At 41.8% G+C, this 20,909-nt stretch overlaps 1 protein-coding gene across 7 annotated transcripts in view; it reads left to right on the top strand.

Moving 5' to 3' along the window:
- The window catches only part of LOC146440753 (sodium channel protein type 5 subunit alpha-like), a 209,788-nt gene extending 198,614 nt beyond the window's left edge, over window positions 1–11,174 (top strand). For all 7 annotated transcript variants that reach the window (XM_085050201.1, XM_085050194.1, XM_085050197.1 and 4 more), the window contains 5 exons: window positions 2,858–2,911; window positions 4,439–4,580; window positions 5,009–5,109; window positions 5,604–5,874; window positions 6,331–11,174. In XM_085050201.1, the coding sequence (XP_084906327.1) occupies window positions 2,858–2,911; window positions 4,439–4,580; window positions 5,009–5,109; window positions 5,604–5,874; window positions 6,331–7,565 (1,803 nt within the window). In that variant the 3' untranslated portion in view covers window positions 7,566–11,174. The remainder of the gene's footprint in view (window positions 1–2,857; window positions 2,912–4,438; window positions 4,581–5,008; window positions 5,110–5,603; window positions 5,875–6,330) is intronic.
- Window positions 11,175–20,909: the final 9,735 nt, after the last annotated feature.

The following is a 20,909-nucleotide window of genomic DNA, read 5'->3' on the forward strand; positions in this document are numbered from 1 at the left end:
TAGACCAGCACAGCAAGCAGGAGCTGCAGAGTTAAAGCAATCCCTCATGCCAGGTTTGAAGTCCTGACTGAGCCCATAAATCAGACACAAAATGGTCTTGAGGCAGCAGAGTGTGTCTAAAGTTACTGCATTACATGATCTCTCGCACTTCTGTAAACTGCAGTGCCTGATTTAACTGTCACTGGGCATGCGAAATGTGCAAAAAAAATCTGGATTAGCTTTCAGAAATTTCTCTCATCAACAGTAGTGCCTAAAGAAGCATTTCAGCTATGTGAAGAGCAGTATTTCAGCCGTCAAAAGCAGGCATTTTTATTGAACTATTTCCTTCTCTAGGAAAAAAACCCAGAAAGCAGAAAGAGAAAAAGAAAAAAAAAAGGAAACGAGAAAAGAGATGAGGAAGAGGAAAAAAGGAAAAGGAAGAGGAAAAAAGGGAGGAAGAGGAAGAGAAAAAAGAAAAAATAAAAAGAAAGAAAAAGAAAAAGAAAAAGAAAAAGAAAAAGAGAAAAAGAAAAAGAAAAAGAAAAAGAAAAAGAAAAAGAAAAAGAAAAAGAAAAAGAAAAAGAAAAAGAAAAAGAAAAAAAAAGAAAAAAAAAGAAAAAGAAAACTCAACATCTTGCAAGTTTAAAGACTTGCTTTACTTTAAGGCATCATTTGGCCTGAGGGCAGCCAGTACCATCCCACCTATCCTCCTCCTCACTAATTTGCTGCATTGCTGCTCTAACCACCAGTGAAATAACCAAATGTAATCCCATCCCAGGATGAGTTTATCGGTAGATAATCTCATCACATGACAGTTTCAGTAGAAAATGGTGTTTCTCAGGATAGCTTCCAGGCAGGATAATATCACAAACACTCCCATGAAGATTTTGTCACTTTCTTATCCAGAGTGTAAGTGGTTACTAATTCCAGATAAATAATTTCTTTTCTCAGTGTTATATTTCTTTCATTCTCAGTATCTTTTACCCTCTGCAGTTGAAGTGTCTAGGAAAACTTTCCAGACACCCCATGGATTTTTAGTTCTTTTGCTTCTGGACAACTGGGAGAAACAGAAAATCACAGCACTTCATTCTCTTAATATTTATTTTTGTCAGATCACTTCATCATCCTTTATCACTATAAACCACTGTGCCTTGCAGTAGAGTCTCTCTTGTCTGTGGAACACTCTGAGAAAAATAGCTGCTCAAGAGAAAAGATTTCCTCCCAAGTGGGAGAAAAGTACAGGCTAAGATCATATAGTTTTGTGCTACAGGGAAAGGATTTCTTGTTTCATCCTGGCCACCCTTCCTGAAGAGCACTTCGAGCTGAAAGCTGTAATGGCACCAGAAAAATTTTTCATCAGATTAGAAAGAGAACAACAAAAAAGGAAAATATTAGAATATTTAAGGAGTATCAGCATGACAGGTTCAAATAATTATTTGTTTTAATAAAGCTGCTGATTGTTCTTGTAGATACTTTTCATCTAAAGTGGTTTTTAATACACAGCAGCATGGAAGAGATTTTTCCAAAGGGTTCTGATTTAGGGGAATGGGTTGATCTCTTTAAAGCAGTAGACAAAAATAGGTGCAACCTTCCAAACATTGTTTTATCTATACTTTCATGAGAAATTTGTTTGATCTCTTGTGCATTTTCCTTTGGCTCAGTGGCATTCAGAAGGAATTGGGAAGGCAGTGTTACTTCAAGGATTTAACATAATAATAGGGAGTGTATAGCATTTCTAAATCCACTGGATGTACTCACCTCAGCCCAGCTGCCTGGGTTTCTCCCAGGAAACTCTGGCCAAATGCCTATTAGCCAGAGGAATTGAGTGCCTAAAAGAGGACAAAATTCAACCCAAGTGTCAGTAGGGTGTAAAAAAGTATTGGGTGTGGGTCTTTCATGCAAACCAGTGAAAATCTAATTAGATTAATAAATCTAAAAATGCCTCATTATCTGCTCACTCTGACTTAGATTCAGGGTAAGTCTCAATTAAAGGGTCAGAAGTTAAATGCGAGGCAACTCTAGAGAACCCATATAAAAGCAGTGGGGTTAGGCCAGAGTCAGACCTAATGCCAGGTGTGCTTGACATCAGGCTGTGTCTAATAAGAGGCATATATTGAGATTAAAGAGTAATGCATTTGCTACAGAATAGTAAAAATCACTTCCATGTGTTTCTCCCAGGAGTGCTGTCACTGCCCTTTGTGCTTTGAAGTTCCAACAGGAGATGCTGACTTCTGTGGAATCCTTCCTTCTTTAAAAAATTATATTTAAAAAAAGTTAAAACTCGTGACTTAATAAAGCATAATAAAATGAAAATCTGATCAGTAAAGCAGATTACTTTTCCAAGACCAGGCTCACAGCAGGTGTTGGTTGCCTTTGCTTCCTTCAAACCAGTTGTGATTTATGCAGCTCCCTGGGCTTTAACATTGTTGTGATTTGCTCTGGTTTAGAAGAGGACAAATCCAAGCTTCAGCAGGATATGGATGGGATTCATCTCACCTGGTCCAAGGCTTGTGCAGGACTATATTCTTTAATGTTATGTGTAGCCATATCTCTTCATTACTTGAAATGTTTAAAGTCAAGCTTCCAAAGATTTAATTATTGTGTTTTCTCTCCTTCTTAAATTTCCTCTGAAAATCTCTCCTTTATCCCTACAAGTGCAGAAAATCAAAAAATAGAAGTGAGAAAATCCAGGAGAAAACCATTCTGGAATGAATTTAAATATCTAAAAGAGCATAAACTCAAGGATACATATTGCTTTAAAAGGCAGGCAACATAGTAATTGTGAAGCACATGCTCAACATTGCATTTTAAAAGTTTATCAGAGAGATATCACTTCAGGATATACTTGTTTAACATGCTAATGTGGGATGTTTTTCAGGCCACATTTAAAGGCTGGATGGATATTATGTATGCAGCAGTGGATTCAAGAGAGGTAAGTCTCTGCAAGGAAATGAATAATTTCCTTTTCCATTACCTTTTGCAGCACTGATGATGCTTGACAACAAACACAACAAAATAAAACACATGCAGGTTGCTAGTCCCTGTCTTACTCTGGCTGAGACAGTTGCAGACCCTCACTGTTTGCTGCTGTACTGAAGCATGGTGACCCTGAGATTCAAACAAATGTAGCCCTTAGCTCTACACAGCTGATTTATCTGTTCCTACTGCAGAACTCCCAGCACACAGGGACACCTCCAGAGTGTCCACCTAGCAAAGACCTAAATTGTCCTTTCTGTTTCTCCCCCTCTCCCTTTTACTGCCATATTTTCCAATTCTGATGATAACATGTGCTGGGTTTAAGTTGAATTCCCCTGAGACACTTAGCCCTCCCTACACCTTCACCTTGAGCAAATGTCTTTTCTGCAACCAGCAGCTCCACTGAAGGAGTGTGGAGAAGCTCCTGGCAGAGAAAGAGGGTAGTGTGGACTTCCAGCTCTGGCTTGAGATGTGCTGGTGACTGCTGATGGCTCAGTTCTTACCTGCATCCTGTCCAGCTTTCAGGTTTCCTTAAAATCCTACAAACAAAAAAAATGTAATTCCCTTGCTACACCATGTGTGGTTTGTTCTTCTTTTTATTGAAAGAGGTCTTGTCTCCTTTCCCTCTTTTATTGATATTAAAGGAACAAGTTTACATTTACTGTTAATTTTTAAGGCAGCCGCCTGGTACTAGGAATTTGTCAGACTGAAGTTAGGGCAAAAGTCAGGCCCTAAGGGGAGAAACAACGGATGGAAAAACCTCAAGCACCATAAGGGCAGAGAAGTATCTTTGCATAACATAGCTCATGATGAGGATTTATTCTGGTACTACATGCGTACATGTGTATCCTCCCTGCTGCTGAATGAAACTCATGGATCACCCACGAGAAAACATGGCATTTAGGGAATCCAAGTTTCCTGCACCTTGTTTACATACCTGGAGATGATGGGGCAAATCTGAGCACTGTTGCCAAACATGGTAGAGGTGACTTGAAGTTATCAGACTGTGTTGCTCAGTTCTTCTCTTGAATAAGAGACCTTATTAAATTCAGCCCTTCATTAAAAAAATTGTACTTAAAAATACAGTGTTTTTCAGTAGGATTTAATTATACTGCAACCATGCTCCTGGCTTTTTATAAGTACCATTAGTTCATATAAATTTAAAGGTAATCAGAAAATCTATTCTTTTCCCCTGCTGCATTCAAACTGAGAACATTTTGTCGAATTTATTCTGGAGTTGCATTTTCTGGAGCAGTGTGATCACTGTGACAGCGAAGTGTTGCTCAAATGACCGTGGCATTGCCGATGCCAGTAGTAAACTTCAGACACTGAGGAGAGTTGACTCTGCTCATGGGAGTTACACAATTTTTTTCTCATGTTTCATAATTTTTATTTCCAATGGACAGTTTTCTTTTGACTTCATCAACATTTTGATGTGTGCAGAGGTGGTGTCATTTTCACATTCTCCCTTTTCCCTTTACAGTATGAAGAGCAGCCTGAATGGGAATGTAATTTATACATGTACCTTTACTTTGTGATTTTCATCATCTTCGGGTCTTTCTTCACATTGAACCTCTTCATCGGTGTCATCATTGACAATTTTAACCAACAAAAGAAAAAGATAAGTAGTGCATATGCTGCACATCATCTTGTGATTGTTGCAGGGACCAAGCCAAGGAATAGATTTACCAGAAATGCCTTGGATCAGCAGTGACAGAGCAGCTGCAGAAACCACCTTGCAGGAATTTTACAAGGGCACAGCTGTAGCAGTCCCTAATGTCCCCAGAGCATGAGCATCCTGAAAATATAGGGTGGGGAACTATATTCCCCAGAGAAAGCAGTGAAGCAGCTCCAGGCAGAGGGGATCTCTGGCACAAACTTTGGCCTGGTGTCCTCTCTGCACAAACACCACTGTCCTTCTGAGCAGTCCAACCAGATGAAAGCTACATTGAAAGTGAAATTAAATAGAAGAGGTTTCAGCCTTGAACTTTGGAGGGGGGCAGTGGAGCTGTCTTCATCAAAAATAATAGTGTTGTTCTCACCCTATACTTAGGTGGCCAGGACATCTTCATGACAGAAGAACAGAAAAAGTATTACAATGCAATGAAAAAGCTGGGATCTAAGAAACCTCAAAAGCCAATCCCAAGGCCGCTGGTAAGAATGGCATAATTCATTTGAACTTTGTGTAATAGCTGGATGTTTATTTAATAGAATAAGCACAATTCAGATCTCCAGTGTGGGAAGGTTTATTGCTCCCATATGAAAGGCTCATAATTACATGTTTTCATTTTGAACGATATTTGGAAGTCCAGTGACCTGTGGTACAAAACTCCCACTGTTCTGCAGCATTGACTAATATTCCAATTTACATGTGCCAATTACACATGCCAGTGGCCCCCTGCCTGCACTGAATAAATTCATGGCCACAGTCTGGTATCTTGTTTACAGTAGTTTCACGAAGCATTAGGAGTAAAAGGATTTGAAAACTCTATCAAAAAAACATTCATCACCATCTTGAAGTTCATGATGTTCTAATCAGATGAAGTATATTGTCTGTTTTTCTCTACATTCTGATCAATCAGGAGACAATTACATAATCATTTTGACATGGCTCAGTTTTCCTGACTAAACCTTATCCTTTCCCCCAGAACAAATACCAAGGTTTTATTTTCGATGTCGTCTCAAAACAAGCCTTCGATGTCTCCATCATGATTCTCATCTGCCTTAACATGGTTACCATGATGGTGGAAACGGATGACCAAAGTCAAGAAAAAGTGAACATCCTCCATAAAATCAACATGCTTTTTGTTGCCATCTTCACCGGGGAGTGCATCTTCAAAATGCTGGCTCTGCGGCACTACTACTTCACCAACGGCTGGAACATATTTGACTTTGTGGTCGTGATTCTGTCCATCGTAGGTAGGTGACCCAGGATTTTCACCCTAACTCCAATGCTAGAAAGGCAGACATCAAATTAATTGACAAAGTTAAAGGGTTTTTGTGATAACACACACTTTCAACTCAGAGAATTGAAACCTAAGCTCAATTTTAATATGTAATTATGATCTAACATACCACTGCCTAACAGTAACTGGTGTGATCAGCAAAATCAGGAGGTTTATCAAACCATACAGTTAATGGTTCATGGTGATAAAACACAATCTGGCCACCACATACACTTGACACCAGGTCTGCATAACAGCCAAAGATAAAGAAGTCAGAAAGCCTTATGAAACCATCTTCCCTTTATTGTGAGCCTTCTAATCTAGGCAACTTTCCATTTATTTTCTCAATAATCCTAACTGATTGCTTTAAAGGAAAGCCTGGGATTATTTCCCATGTACTAACTCATGGTTTGTCTCTTTTCTTTTCAAGGCACCGTACTTTCTGACATCATCCAGAAATATTTCTTCTCTCCCACACTCTTCAGAGTCATTCGTTTGGCTCGGATTGGCCGGATCCTGAGACTCATCCGGGGAGCCAAAGGAATTCGAACTCTCCTGTTTGCCTTAATGATGTCCCTACCTGCTCTGTTCAACATTGGCCTCTTGCTGTTTCTGGTCATGTTCATTTATGCCATTTTTGGCATGGCTAACTTTGCCTATGTGAAGAAGGAGCATGGGATTGACGACATGTTCAACTTCCAAACCTTTGCTAACAGCATGCTTTGTCTCTTTCAAATCACCACGTCAGCTGGCTGGGATGGTCTTCTCAACCCCATTTTAAACACTGGGCCACCGTATTGCGACCCAAACCTTCCCAATGCAAATGGTTCAAAGGGAGACTGCGGGAGCCCTGCCGTAGGGATTTTATTCTTTGTTACATATATCATTATATCATTTCTCATTGTTGTAAACATGTATATAGCCATTATTTTAGAGAACTTCAGTGTAGCCACTGAGGAAAGTACAGAGCCTCTAAGCGAGGATGATTTTGATATGTTCTATGAAATCTGGGAGAAGTTTGACCCCGAAGCCACTCAGTTTATTGAGTATTCTGCACTTTCAGACTTTGCAGACGCGCTGTCAGAACCTTTGCGCATAGCGAAACCAAACAAAATCAAACTCATAGCGATGGACCTGCCCATGGTCAGCGGAGACAGGATCCATTGCTTGGATATTTTGTTTGCTTTTACAAAAAGGGTGCTAGGAGAATCCGGAGAGATGGATGCCCTTAAAATACAGATGGAAGAAAAGTTCATGGCAGCGAATCCGTCTAAGATCTCTTACGAGCCGATTACAACGACTCTCAGGCGGAAACAAGAAGAGGTCTCTGCCATCGTCATCCAGAGGGCCTACAGGAGACATTTGTTCCGGCGCTCCATGAAGCAGGCATCCTACTTGTACCGTCACAGAACTTTGGAGAGCAGCATCCTGGAGGACGATGCGCCCGAGAAGGAGGGTCTCATTGCGTTCATGATGAACGAAAACTACGGCAGGCCAATAGACAAATCAGAAACTCTGTCCTCCACCTCTTTCCCTCCATCCTATGACAGCGTCACCCGAGGCACGAGTGAAAACCTCCAGCTGAAGATTACGGACGTGAGCAAAAGCGATGAGGCTATAGATTGTCTTCTCTCACCCGACAAGGATAAAGAATCAATTGTTTAAGTGTTTGTTTAGAATGCTTTAAAACATTGTTTACAGAATGTAATGCTGTAACTACACAATGATTGAAGCAGCCTTCTTATTAAAAATTAGTTGCAAAAGAAACAACGGAGTTTTTACCCTTAACTACAGGAGTCTAATAAGTCATATAACCTTTGACCCTGCTCTTTTTGACTTGGCTCAATATTTATATTTATATATGCACAGGAAGATTCTCTGCAGGGTCATAGCTGTTATATCAATGGTGTGAATAAGAATAGGCTAGACTGTAAAACAGTAAACACAGTGTATATCTATCCACAGATAAAGCCTGGCTGTATACATTCATTTAAGGTCTTACTCATATTAGTGTGTTTACTTATGGCGATGTATGACCTTGCATTCTAAAAAGAAAAAAAAAATATCACAGCTGCTGTAGCAAAATGTAACACTTACTGTATATGTTGTGAATGGTCTTTCATAAATTTATTATATTTGATATTTTTTTACTTAAAAAAAAAAGTCTCTTTTTCCATGGAGATTAATGATCCTTACACTCTTCATGATGAACTCTGAGTCAAGGTAATAGGAACTTGCGGGATCCCCATCGCTTGAAGAGGAAAGTTTTTGCAAATTGGAGTATCAAATTAGCAACATTTAAACTGTTGATTACACTAAGCCCTCCCTCTTGGGACTTGCAACTGCACATCAGCAGAAACACACACAAAAAAAAAAAAAAACCAGAGAAGCGAATGATGTCAAAGTAACGAGAGAAATGGCTTGTTCTATCCTTCAGGAAACTAGACAGTAATGGATTCTGTTTGTAAAACTGTTAATAAAAGCACTAATTTTTTAGTATGTTTCAAGAATCTGCTTTGAAATCCGCAATCAAACTCGCCATAGAAGTAGCGCATCACGTTTGTGTGTAGTGCTCCAAAGCACCATCTAGCTGGCAAAGTTTCTGTTAAGGTAGTGGGATAGGTTACATTTTCCCCAGGAACACTGAGCTAAGCAGCCTTATTTGGAACTCTGTGCATCAATATTACTCACAAAAAGAAAAAAAAATGCTACTAATACTACTAACAGTAATAAATCAATGCCAACTGGGCCGTGCAGAACGGCTGCGAAAGTGTGATCAAGGAGGTGGGAGGGGAATTGCCTCTGGATCTGTACACAAATTTTGAGGGTTTGAATCCTTTTTACTCAAGGTCCATCTTTCATTTTCTCAGATGGTACAGTTGGATTTCTGGGGAAGGACAAGAAATACAGGAACCAGTAAAAAAATCGACTAGATGATAGATATATCCTCATTCCTGTAGGCAAAGTTATATTTACAGTTGATGTGTCCTTCAGCTTCAGGCCAAAGAAATGACAATGGGGTGAAAGGTAGATGTGTGGCTGTAGAAAAGTATTAGAGGTTTTACGTGCTAACATAGATTATTATTTATTATCTTTTGGCCTCGATAGAATGTGAGAAATTATTTATGGAATATAGAGACATGTCCATCATTACAGACAACTTCTTTCTTTTTCACCTTCAGACTGATTGTACTTGGGTTTGGTTGGACTTCATGGAAAATCTTGAGATTTCTGTAATGAGCCATTGCACTTTAAGGAAGAGTGATTGTGCTTTTTCACCTTGGAGAAGCAAAGATATCAAGAATGTATTTAAGGTGTATTGTCATTAACATTTAGTTACATCCCAGGTTGTAAAGGAGTCAAAAAACCACATGGGGTTGGCAACAAGAATTAAAGCAACATGTTACAGTCAAGTTTATATATGGCCATTGTTATCTGTCCTCTAAACAAGTCAGAATATGTAAGAGAACATGTCAAAAGGATGACAATGTATCTGTGTAAATATGGGCTAATATTTTCTCTCCATTCATTGAGAGGTGTCTCAGGCATTCACTTGAGAGTGGTCTATCAGTTAATTCAGAGGATTTGCCATCAGGATTCCTGGGGTCTATTCCTGATTCTTACTACATGATTTTTAGGCAAATAATTTAACCTATCTGTGCCTCAGTTTACCCATCTGTAAAATGGGAATAATAATACTTACCTACCTCACAGGGGTGTTGTAAGACTTTCTGACTGCAAAGTGCTATAAGGGAATGAACCATACTATATAAGTATTATTATAATCATGCTCTCTTGCCCTTTTAACCCCATGTCTATGGTGTATAACATAGGGCTGTTCCTCTGGGCATTTTGTTGCCTTTAAATCTTGTATGTAATTAGATTCTAACTTAAGGGGACTACTCTTCGTTCCTTGAAGTGAAAACATTCTTTATTCCTTCCCCCCTCTCCACCCCTCACCTCCCCCCCAAAAAAACAGAATTGCTCAAGGCTTCTCATAGAGAAACTTTATACAGATTCCCTGTGTATTTATGCTGTAATGTTATTCTGACTGTACATATCACCCTGAAAGAGTATGCGATTTTTATATTTATATGCATATATATATATACACACATACGTATATCTATACATATATATGTATCTTGTGAGTTTATAGAGTGGCTGACACTCAGAGGACATGACTTACTGATTAAAATGTTTTCTCCTCAATGGGATTTATCGATCATTAGCAACAAGCTGCTGCCTATAATGAAACTGTTTAATTAGAAAATAGTACATTCATTACTTGCTGAACAAGCATTTATTGGCTGACAACTAGCAAAATTATTTTCCTTTCAAAGCTTTAGAATAAAAAAAAAAAATGAGGGAAAAATACTAAGGAACAGGAGCAATTCTCACATGATTTCTTTTCATGTATGATGTAAATTGTTTGAAACCCAAGGAAAACTCCAGCCTGCACCCAGAAGTGAGCTGTTAGTTATGCAGTTTTAACAATATTTTAATTATTTGCATCTTATATTAGAAAATATTCAACCCTGTTCTTATTAAGAGTCAGGCCCAGTAATGAATGCAATGTAAAGAGACAATTAGCTGGTAACTGATTATATTAGAGAAGAGCCCTTCCTTTGGTCATTTCACCCTTGAGTTGAACATTTTAGTGTCATTGCTGTGAGACCCTATAGTACTGATGCAATTGCAAACAGTTCTGTCTTTTACCCAAAACCTGTGAAAAATAAAAAAGAAAAACCTAATGCAAAAAAAAAAAAAAATCAGAAAGAGGGTCTTAATTCTAGATGTTTACAGTGCAACTTTCTAAAACTGAATTGTAAATTGCTTTCAAAAACCTTTGTAACTGGAAGGTCGGTTTTCTATTGGGTTTTCTATTGTTCTGTGGCACATTTCTTCAGAGATGAAGAGGGAATGGTATCTTTGTTTGGTATGCAGAACTCCCCTCAAAAATGTCAAACAACCTCACTTGTAGATCTTTGTTACTGGAGATGCCGATCCGAATCGAGCCATGATACAACCTCCCAGTGCAGTGATTTAGTTTAAGACACTAACTCAATAGTTGGCCCACACTGTCTATAAGCATGGTGAGTGCTACCATTTTTTCTGTTGATTTGTTCAATAAAGGCTACCACACGAATCACTCGAGCTACAAAAAGAGCAAGGAAAATATCAGCCAATATCATAGGACATATTAAGCTGTTTGTACCTGGAAAAATTCAAGTTTATTATGTTTCTTTATTAAATAAATAAGGATAACAAATATTTCCTCTGCCTTTTTTTTTTTTTTTGTTATGTTATCAACATTTGTGTTATTATCCCTCTGACTCTTTTTTCTACATATTTGTTTGGGAAATGCATGGTGACTTTTGCTGGGAGGCTTGTTGATGAAAACCCCTCCAGTTCATCTTGCACTGGAAGGCAACCTAGAGAGCATTAAAGGCTTGATCCAAAGCTTGTTGAATTCAATGGAGAATTTCTGGCTACATCAGATGAATTCGAAGCAGATTTGAAAGTCCCTCTTCAAACAGAATAATTTATAGGATGAACCCAACATGGATATTTCAACCCATCCTATCCAGTAGAATTAGCTGGAGGAGGAAAGCTAGTCTGAACTGCAATGAAAAAAATTCAGTCAGAACTTTGAATTAGTTTAATAAAACCAGTTTGTAATTGTGTTTTATATTAACCTGGGGCAGTCTGACTTGTGTAAAGACTTTTTTTTTAATAAGCATTTGCTGAAATATGTCATATAATAATTGGACTTCTGAGGCAATGTGTGTAGAATGAATCTGTCTGAAAAAAAATAAAATCAGCAAGATATTTTTGGTTAGAAGGAGCAGTTTGCTGAAATAAGAAGTCTCTGAAGACACATGTCAGGTTAGTTAAGGAAAATCCTGGTTAGAATTTGTAGTCAAAATTCCCACGTGAAGGAAGTTCAGTGTCACAATCCCCACTATGAAGATTTTCACATCTAGGTTTTTACCAGAATTGCCTAACTCCTATAGATGTGTTCCCATCACTTTGCTAGGGGCTGCCTTGGGTTACAGAATTCTCCTTATTTTCATTAATCTAGCAAAAGTTTCTAAGGGCTTTCAGATTTTCTAATTTTGAGGATGAAATTTTTAAAAAAAAACAAAATTTGCCAGTTAGATCTCTTGTTTTCCAGCCCTAGCAAGGAACCTAGAGGACTGGCTCCTCAGAAAATGTGGATTTTTATACTTTTTTTTTTTTTTTTTTTTTTTTGAATCATGGAATTATTTTTGTTGGAATGAGCCTGAAACATCATCTAGTTCCAAATCCCCTGCCATGGGCAGGGACACCTTCCACTAGACCAGGTTGCTCCAAGCCCCATCCAACTTGCTCTTGAACACTTCCAGGACAAGGCAGCAATAACTTCCCTGGGAAACCTGTTCCAGTGTCTCACCACCCTCACACTGAAAAATTTCTTCCTAATATCTGATCTAAATCTACCCTCTTTCAGCTTAAATACATTAATCAGTAAAATTAAGTTGATTTTACAGAGCAGCAGATCTACTGAATCAAGCCTAGGTGCAATCCATGAGGTTGGAGTCAGGGCCTGCAGTTTCTAGATTCATTATGAGGGGGGTTTTGTAGTGGTTTCTGTTCCTTTTTACTTTTGGTGCAAATTGTCTTATCAAATACCAAGATCACTTCGGAAAGAATTCAGCGTTAAGAGAGAGAGTTAACAGCAGCACAGGCAATCCAGTAATTTTTCTTAGGAAAAGTCACATTTAGCAATTTGTTTGAGATTGAAAGAGAATTTTTATAGTCAGAAAACATTGCTGTAGGAAGGGGAGAAATAAAGAATAAATGCTTTGCGATGCAAAGCCTCCGCTGGGCTCTAAAGAACACCCGTGTAGGACGGCAGTGTCATGTTTCTAGCACCAAGAATGCATTTTCCTGCTGTGTGCCAGGGCGTGGAGAGTGGAGCAGAAGTGGGTTTAAAACTGGAGAAAACAGAGCGCAGCACACGGAGAGAAAGCGCCGGACGCCCGCAAAGCGGCTGCTCCTTCATGTCAGCTCTCCCCGCGAGCCGTGAAAGACCTTCCGTGCCGCGAGAAGAACAAACATGGAAATCCTTCTGAGTGTTTACATATTGCAAAGAAATAGCAGCCGTGTCAAAGGGAAAGCATGTGAAAGCAAATAGTCCTCGGGGGATAGCTATTGGCAGCCGGCAAAAAAATGCTTCGGAGTCGAACGTCACCGATAACCCCACGAGGGCTGGAGGTGTTGGGCTGCAGCACGGGCATGGGTTTGTCAGCACCTCCGCCTGAGCTATTTTAGCCAGCTGACAAACAGGGCTTTGAGCAGCTCCTGGCCCACGTGCTTTTGCTGTGGCAAAGTTTCTGGGAGCGCTGCTGCAGTTGTTTTTCCCTGGAATCTCATTGCTTCGTGTTGGGTTGTGAGTCTCAGCCTGGTCAGAGCATGGGAGGTCTTTTTCCCCCTAGAAAATAACTGTGTAGTGCCAGAAACCAGCATCCAGTGCTCAAACATCAGCAGAGTGGCTTAAATAATGAGATTTTAATGCAAAAGAATTGTCTCCTTTTCTTCTCATTACTACTACTACTACTACTACTATTACTTTACTTTTAATACCCCAGAACTTCAAGCTTGTATGACCTGCTCATATTTTTCAAAATTTCTGTTTTTCTAACAGCTATGTTTGTCAAAAGAAAAATGGGGCTTTGAGAGAAAAAAGACAGAAGACTGAGACAATTATGATAAAACCACACGTGGTTCTAAAAGAAGTTTAAAAGTTGGTCTTGACTAAAAGGTGACTTGAACTGTGTAGCTCTACTTTAAAACTTCTGTGGCTTCTGTGGAATCTCAGTTTCTCTAAAGCTGAAGGGAATTTAGCAATTCCCATAGAGAAACCAGGTTTCCAGCACTTTTTTTCATATACTGTCCCAGTTGCTCATCTTAGCCTTAATTTTGAATCTTCCAAAATCTGCAGACCAAGCACAAATAAAACAATTTTCATTTTTAGTTCAGGGACAAGCTGTGTTCTTGATAAGATTTTCTACAGAGGATACAAACCTGGAGTCATGGGGCCCAGTGCAATATAGGACAGTTCAGTCCTTGGTGACAGTCTTGGTGACATAGACTCAATGAATCATGGAAGAGTTTGGGGTTGAAAGAACCTTTAATAGTCATCCATCCAATGGCCTTGCAGTGAGCAGGGACACCTTGGACCAGACCAGGTTGCTCAGAGCCCCTTTCAACATGGCCTTGGACATTTCCAGGGATGGGACATCTACAGCTCCTCTGAGCAACCTGTTCAAGTGCCTCACCACCCTCAATTGTAAAAATTTTATTTCTTATATCTAGTCTGAATCTCCTATGTTTTAGTTTAAAACTATTACTCCTTGTCCTACCACAACAGACTCCCCTAAAACATTTATCCCCGTCTTCCTTATAAGTTCCCATTGAGTCCTGAAAATACTTAAATGCCCAGAAGCCTTCTCTTCTCCAGGCTGAACAGCCCCAACACTCTCAGCCTTGCCCCATAGCAGAGGTGTTCCATGCCTCTAAACATCTTGCTGGCCCTTGTGGACATCTTCGAGTGCAAGGGAATTTCTGGCTTTTTTTAAGGACCAACAAAGGTATTTTTTAAGGACTAGAAGGAAACCAGCAGCGTGGTTTGTGTCAGTGGTGCCTGAGAAGGAGGAAACTCACTGCATCATGCAGGAAATATCTGTGCAATTGCAGCCCAGGCACTGGGAAAAGTTGAGCCTAAGGCCAAAGCTGTCTCCTTTATGCAGGCTTTTTTCTAGACAAAACCAAGTGCTCCCTTCAGAGCTGCTCACACCTTCTCTTTGCAGGATCTGCAGCATCCCTGCAGGTGCTGCTCTGAATCTGCTCCCAGCAGGTGTGAAAATGTTGCACGCTGATCTAAAGAGTTGTTTTTTGTTTTTTTTTAATTTTATCAATCTTGAAAGAATGTGATGTTCCATTTTTACTCTCCAAGACTCTGGATCACAACTTGCAGCCACAGCCATGATAAAACTTAAAGAGGAGTGGACATCACCTCCACCTGTCCTTGCCTTACCCCACAGCCCAGACAAGGCAGAGAAAGAACCAGTGGGAGCTTTCATCAAATTCCTTTGTCTTATTACAGGAGTGGGGACTGAAGGGATGCTCTGGGGCTTGGCTGGGTGTGTTGGAGTCTGGATTTTCTGGCAGGTTTGCTGGAAATCTTTGAGACAGAAGACAAGAAGGTGCTCCTGAGCCTGTGTGGAAGTGGGACAGTGTGGTTTGAAGGTGGGTTGCTCTGGATGTTGCAGGAGGAGGTTTGTAGTTGTGCCAAGTGCTTTGGCACCTCCGTGCTGCAGATGTGCAGGGTATTCTCTGAGGTTGAAATGGGGTAAAGGTAATTGAAATGGGGAAAAGATAACTGAAATGGGGTAAAGATAATTGAAATGGGATAAATATACCTGTTTCTCTTGTGCATTAGGAGAAGGGAGTGCCTTCCAGACAGGGAAGATATCAGCCCTCAAAAGGAGGGCAGGCACCTCTCAGGATCTGTCTGGCTACTACTAAAATAATAATAGTCACAGGGTCCATATACCTCTGCCTGCGTCTCTCCCCCTGGCCTGTTTCAGTCTGGTTTGGTTGAGGGATGGAAGTCTCAAAGATTAATAATTTCCAATGACTTTTGCAAAAATAATCAGCTGAGGAGGCTGTGAGACTTCAGCAAGAAAGGTTGCAAAAAGAGCTCAGGTCTTAAGGAAAGATAAATAATTTTCACAGCGAGGGCAGGTCATATAAATGCCTCACGTTTTAGGGGAAACAACTAATTTGCATTTCCTTTGCCACCAAAGACCACCAATTCCATGGCCCAAACACAGGTAAACAGATGTTGTCAGTTCTGGTGTCCTGAGCCTTATTTGGATTGCCTTCATTATCCAGTGGGAAGACACCTGAGATGGAAGGCATTGTACTTCTTGTTTTCCAGGAGGAGCTGGAAGGATGGCTATGCACCTTAGAGGTAAGATCCACCCTGCAGCTCTCTCCATGGCAGTGAAGTGCTTCTCATCAAGAGCTGGGGGAGTTGAGAAAATAGTGGGAGAAGCAAGGTGGAGATTAGAAGTTTACAATTACCTTAATCTGCTTTGGTAGGAGAAGCTGCTGATCAGTGTGGTGGGCAGGTGAAGGGGGTAAGCTCAGTGGTGATGGCATTGGCATCAATCTCTCCCAGGAGGTGACAGTCACCTGGGTAGCACAGCTGTGATGCAGCTTGTGAGCAGCTCAGGGCTGAGCTCAGTGCCACAAGGACACCTCTGTGTGTGCAGAGCACAGATAACTGCTTATCTGCACGCCTGCTGCTCCAGCAATCATTTATCGCCACAGAAATGCTGCAGGGTTGAGCTGGGCAAGCTCTCCAGCCCCAGGGTTTTGCTGCACTTCCCTCTCCAGGCAGTGAGAAGGTGCAGAAGGCAGCAATCTGAGTGTGCTCCTGTCAGTGTTGGGTTCACCTCCCAGAAAGTGCATCACAAAGCACCGTGAGTCAAAAGAGAAAACGCAGTGGGCTAGAAATTATGTCCACCGGAAATAAGATGCTCTTTTGTTATTTATCTTTTAAAAGTCAGGGCTGTGTTGGGGAACTTGGACTCAAGTCCTCTTTCTCCTCATTATCAGAGGAAAGCCCCTCTGAAAGCCAGTAATACTGAACCCCAGTGATGCTACTCCTGTGAGCAAATTTAAGCCAAGCTGTTTCTCTCCTTTCCTTATAGCAGGGCAGACTGCACAGCAGGATGTTAGTAGAGGATGCAAAAAAAAACCCAAAACAACCAACCACCACAATTAAAATTACCTGGTTTAAGGCCAAAGTTTTTGCCATTCAAACCGTGGTGAAATTTATTTTGTCAGGAGTGGGTGCCTGGAAATAAACAACTCCTTGCAATGGCATTTGCAATAGAGCTGGGCTGAGTGAATTATCCACTCTCCACTGAGAAGACAACAGAGGCCAGAAAACACCTAACTTCTCACACATGGAGGCTTTCTTGGCTTCAGGGAGGACACCTTTCTTTTGCTGCACAGTTGTAGTAGTTAACCAGAAAGGGAAATGCTCGGCTGAAATCACGTTTCTAACCCTATTCTGAGCCTGACATTGGACTGCCATAATGCAGACAAAGATACATTGTCCCCCTCAAAAACAGGAGTGCCTGGTGCAAGGGGAAGCTGCTCAGGTGTGACCACCAAGGATAAAACCCCAGTTTTTCACCTCATGGTGTCCCTATCCTATTGCACCATGAGAAGGCCTTGCCTTTCACACATGGTATGCATATGCCAGGAACCTTAACCAACAAAGGCTGCAAAGCTTATTTTGGGTAGGGTCTTGAGGACTTAACAGCTCCAGGGGACAGAGTGTGAGATCACCACCCAGCAGCTGTGATTTGCTCTCACCTCAGCCTCCCTGGGAAGGATGGGAAGATCAGCCTGAAGATTAGTCAGCCTTCACATTCTTGGAGTGTTTGGCATAGAAACACTCCTGGACACTGACAGGGGAAGGTGAAGAACTGCCCAGGCTCCAGGAGGTGGTAAACGTGGCCCTTGTCCAAATCTAACAGGGCTGGAAAGGCTGTTGCTTTATAAGGTTGCATGAGACACAGGGAGGGGTGACTTTCTGCTTTACACCTCTCCAGTCAGTTCAGTGTTGCAACTTGTGCTGGGAAGGATGGACAAAGCACACTCCTGAAGGCTCAAACTGGACTCCCCTCCTTTGTTTCCTCTGAAAGGAATTTAGTTCAAGTGCTCAGAACTGCTGAAAGGGATTTTTAGTAAAACCATATTGTCACCTCCATGTAGGCAACCAGGGCATGTCTTCCTCAGCAATCTGTCCTGAAGTAATCTCCAAATGAAATTAATAGGACATTCCCAGAGTAAAGAATGAGATGAAATATGATCCTGCAGCAGTCTTTTTATCTGATGATGTTTGCAATTATCAATCTGAGCTTTTTTAATCCTCTCCATTCTTGGTGTAGGCAGTTGATGGTTGCAAGTATCACAGCTCTGGTCTCAGAGCTGTGTCCAAATTCCTGAAGCCTGAAGCTTAAGGTCCTTACCCAGCTCTAATTTGAGAGCTTTGACTCTCACACCAGCTGACTGTGTGGATTAAATGCATGTAAATACCTTCATAGTGACTGGCAAAACATACTCGTGATGCTATCCTAAATTGGGATGATCTCCCTTTAGGGGTGTCAGTTTGATGTTATCACCTACTCAGCAAATAAATCTCTTTATTAAAGGATGGAGAATTCTTGCTCTCCATCAGGCCCACAATTTCTTTACCCTGTAAGTCTGTTTTCTCCCCTGCCTTGCCATCACCAAAGCTGGTTTTCTTAGCGCTGTGAAGATGCTGTTATTAATGCTTTGATATCATCTCAATTTCAGCTCAGCTTGCTGTGAGTCACTCCGATGTTTGCACCTTGGTGCTCTGTCTTATTGGGCGACAAAAGAGCCAGGATGAGAGTTTCCATTCCAAACACTTATCTCCCTCCACAGGTAATGGGGTCAGACAGGTCTGTCTGCCAGACTCAGATTTTCTTGAGGGCGTCATGTCGCTGACAAAAGCGATGAGAAGGTGGTCGCTTCAATGTGAATTAAGTATTCCCTGGCTTACAGCTCTGTCTGTACATCTGGGCACAAGGCAGTGCCTCAGATCCAGCATGAGATGTACTTCACTCCCTCTCACCTCCAAAATGCTTGAAATGCCCTGCACTGGTTCCAAACTCTAGTTTTCTGCGAATTTCCCTGTTTGCAAGGATATACATTAACTTACAGCTTTGGGGTTTGGGTTTTTTTACTCTGTCTTTTGTGTTTATGTGAGCCAAATAAAAGCATGGCCTCTGTTAGCCTCGGCCTCAGTTATTTTGGATCAGTGAGCCAGTCAGGCCTGTCAACCTGCATGGACCACATCTTGGGCTGTGTTTCCAGCTGGTGTAGGTGACACTCCTGCTGGTTACCAAAGTCAGTCACAGGTTGCTCTTCTTGCCCAGAAGCTAAATAGGATGGCAGGACTGAACTCTGGTCTCCCTGAGTGGGGTCTCACCTTCCAACCTGTTTAGTTGAAGCAGTCCTTAATCAGTTTGAACCCTGAAAAGCATGTTTGGGAGATTGCCCTAAATCAGAGCAGTCCCAGGGATCTTTCCCTGTTCACCTATCAGGATGTGCTGTTAGGCCAGTGCCTCCCAAACCCTCCAAACCTTCCTAGAGAGGAAAAGGCTGCTGGGAAAAGAAATGTTGGCAGAACAGGCAGTTGGTGATGGGAGACAATCAGAAACTGGGAAGGGTATGAGGGTACAGAGGGATTAAATATGAGTGGCATGGGATGACCTGGGGACACCACCAAGCTGTTAAGGTGACCAGGAAGCACACAGAGAGCAAGTGCTGCAGTGCTCAGAGCGAGTCTGAGGTCTGCATGATGGTGTGGCAGCACTGAAGTCTCTGCCTGCTCGTGTCTTGTTCAGTGGTATGGGAATAATCACTTTGACAAAGGGCTCTTCCAGCTGGGGAGAAGCCTGGGAAGTTCCCTAGCACAGGCTGCTTCTCCATCTGTTCAGTCCCAGGGAGAAACCTGCCTGGTTTGTTGAGCCACCAAGGAGTGTGAGAGATGCTGGTTTGAGAGCTCTCCTTGGCTTTCCTAGGAACTGGGGATTTTGTGGGAAGAATGTGTGTTTTTTTCCCCTAAGCCTAACCTGTCTCGTAATATTTTAAAAAATAAAACCAGAAAAGCAAAGCTCTGCATTCATGGGTGTATACATGGAAATGCATGGTTTCAGGAGGAATTTCTGACAGTGATTTACCTGGAGAGGACTCCACATCTCCATTCTGGGCTTTTGAGGACATTTTTCTGAGCCAAAATGTGCTCTTCATTTTCAGAGGATGGAGAAGGTAGGCTGCTTCATACTCTAAAAATGAGTGCAACATTATGAAGCCAAAACCACAGGAGAGCTCAATTACACTTGCATTACAAAGAAACCACAAAATCTAATGCTGCTGGGGTTCAAATGTCTGCTGGCTTGCAAGAAGATGACCACAGAGAATGCAAAGCATGATCTGGCTACTGCTGGCACCACTCCTGGGGAGAAAACCTCCTGGGCCAGAAACACATCCCAAGCAGCAGCCAATGACCCAAGATAAGAGTGCAGTTTGGTGTTGCTGTTGATTCCTGCTGTATAAACCTCTTTGCTTTGTGTTTATAGGGATTCAGGGAGGGAGGTGTGATGTCCCTTTGCTGGGTGACAGCAACATCATCCCAGGACCCAAGGCCAGAGTGAGACAAATGCATCTGACTCAGCAGTAAATCCTCTTCCTCCTCTCCCCCTGTGCAGCACGGCTGCTGCTGAGCCACAAAGGGTGCTCTGGGCAGCTCTCCCAACAGCAGCTGTCCCTCTGTGCCAGGCAAAGAGGCATCTAAGAAATCTTGGTATGTCTCCTGCCACACTCAGCAGGAAGGCTCAAACTGCACTGCAGGCTAAAAGTGATCTTGCAGCAGGGCCAAGAGGTTCAACACCCAGTCGTCCTTGTCACAGCGCATTAGAAACTGGTGATCGTTCAGCTGTGAGCGAGCAAAGGATTTTATGTAGAGCAAATGTGATTTCTGCCACAGAGCAGCATGAGAAGCAGCAGGCAAGTTCCAGGAGTGAGCTTTCTGCTGACTCTTGGAGTCTCTATAAAGTTTGCATGCTCAGCAAGACCTGGTCTGTGAGAAGGGGAAACAAGTCAAGGATTCCCCTTTTCCTCTGGAGATGCTTTCCAAAGAGCAGTGGCAGGGGATGTCCTCTAGCCATGGGGCAGATGCAGACTGTCCTGTTGCCCATGGCTGGTGTTTGAGGCTCAGAGGGCCATGGGATGTTTCATGGGAGGCCCTGTGGCAATCCAAGAGTATCAGCCATGCCAGTGTACTATCAAGAAACACCATAGCTACTCACCCCTTTCCCTCCCCCAGGCATGGAGGTTTCCAGCTCATCACTG

Source organism: Lichenostomus cassidix, chromosome 2 (genome assembly GCF_008360975.1).
Source record: "Lichenostomus cassidix isolate B80296 chromosome 2, HeHo_3.0, whole genome shotgun sequence".
Taxonomy (NCBI): domain Eukaryota; kingdom Metazoa; phylum Chordata; class Aves; order Passeriformes; family Meliphagidae; genus Lichenostomus; species Lichenostomus cassidix.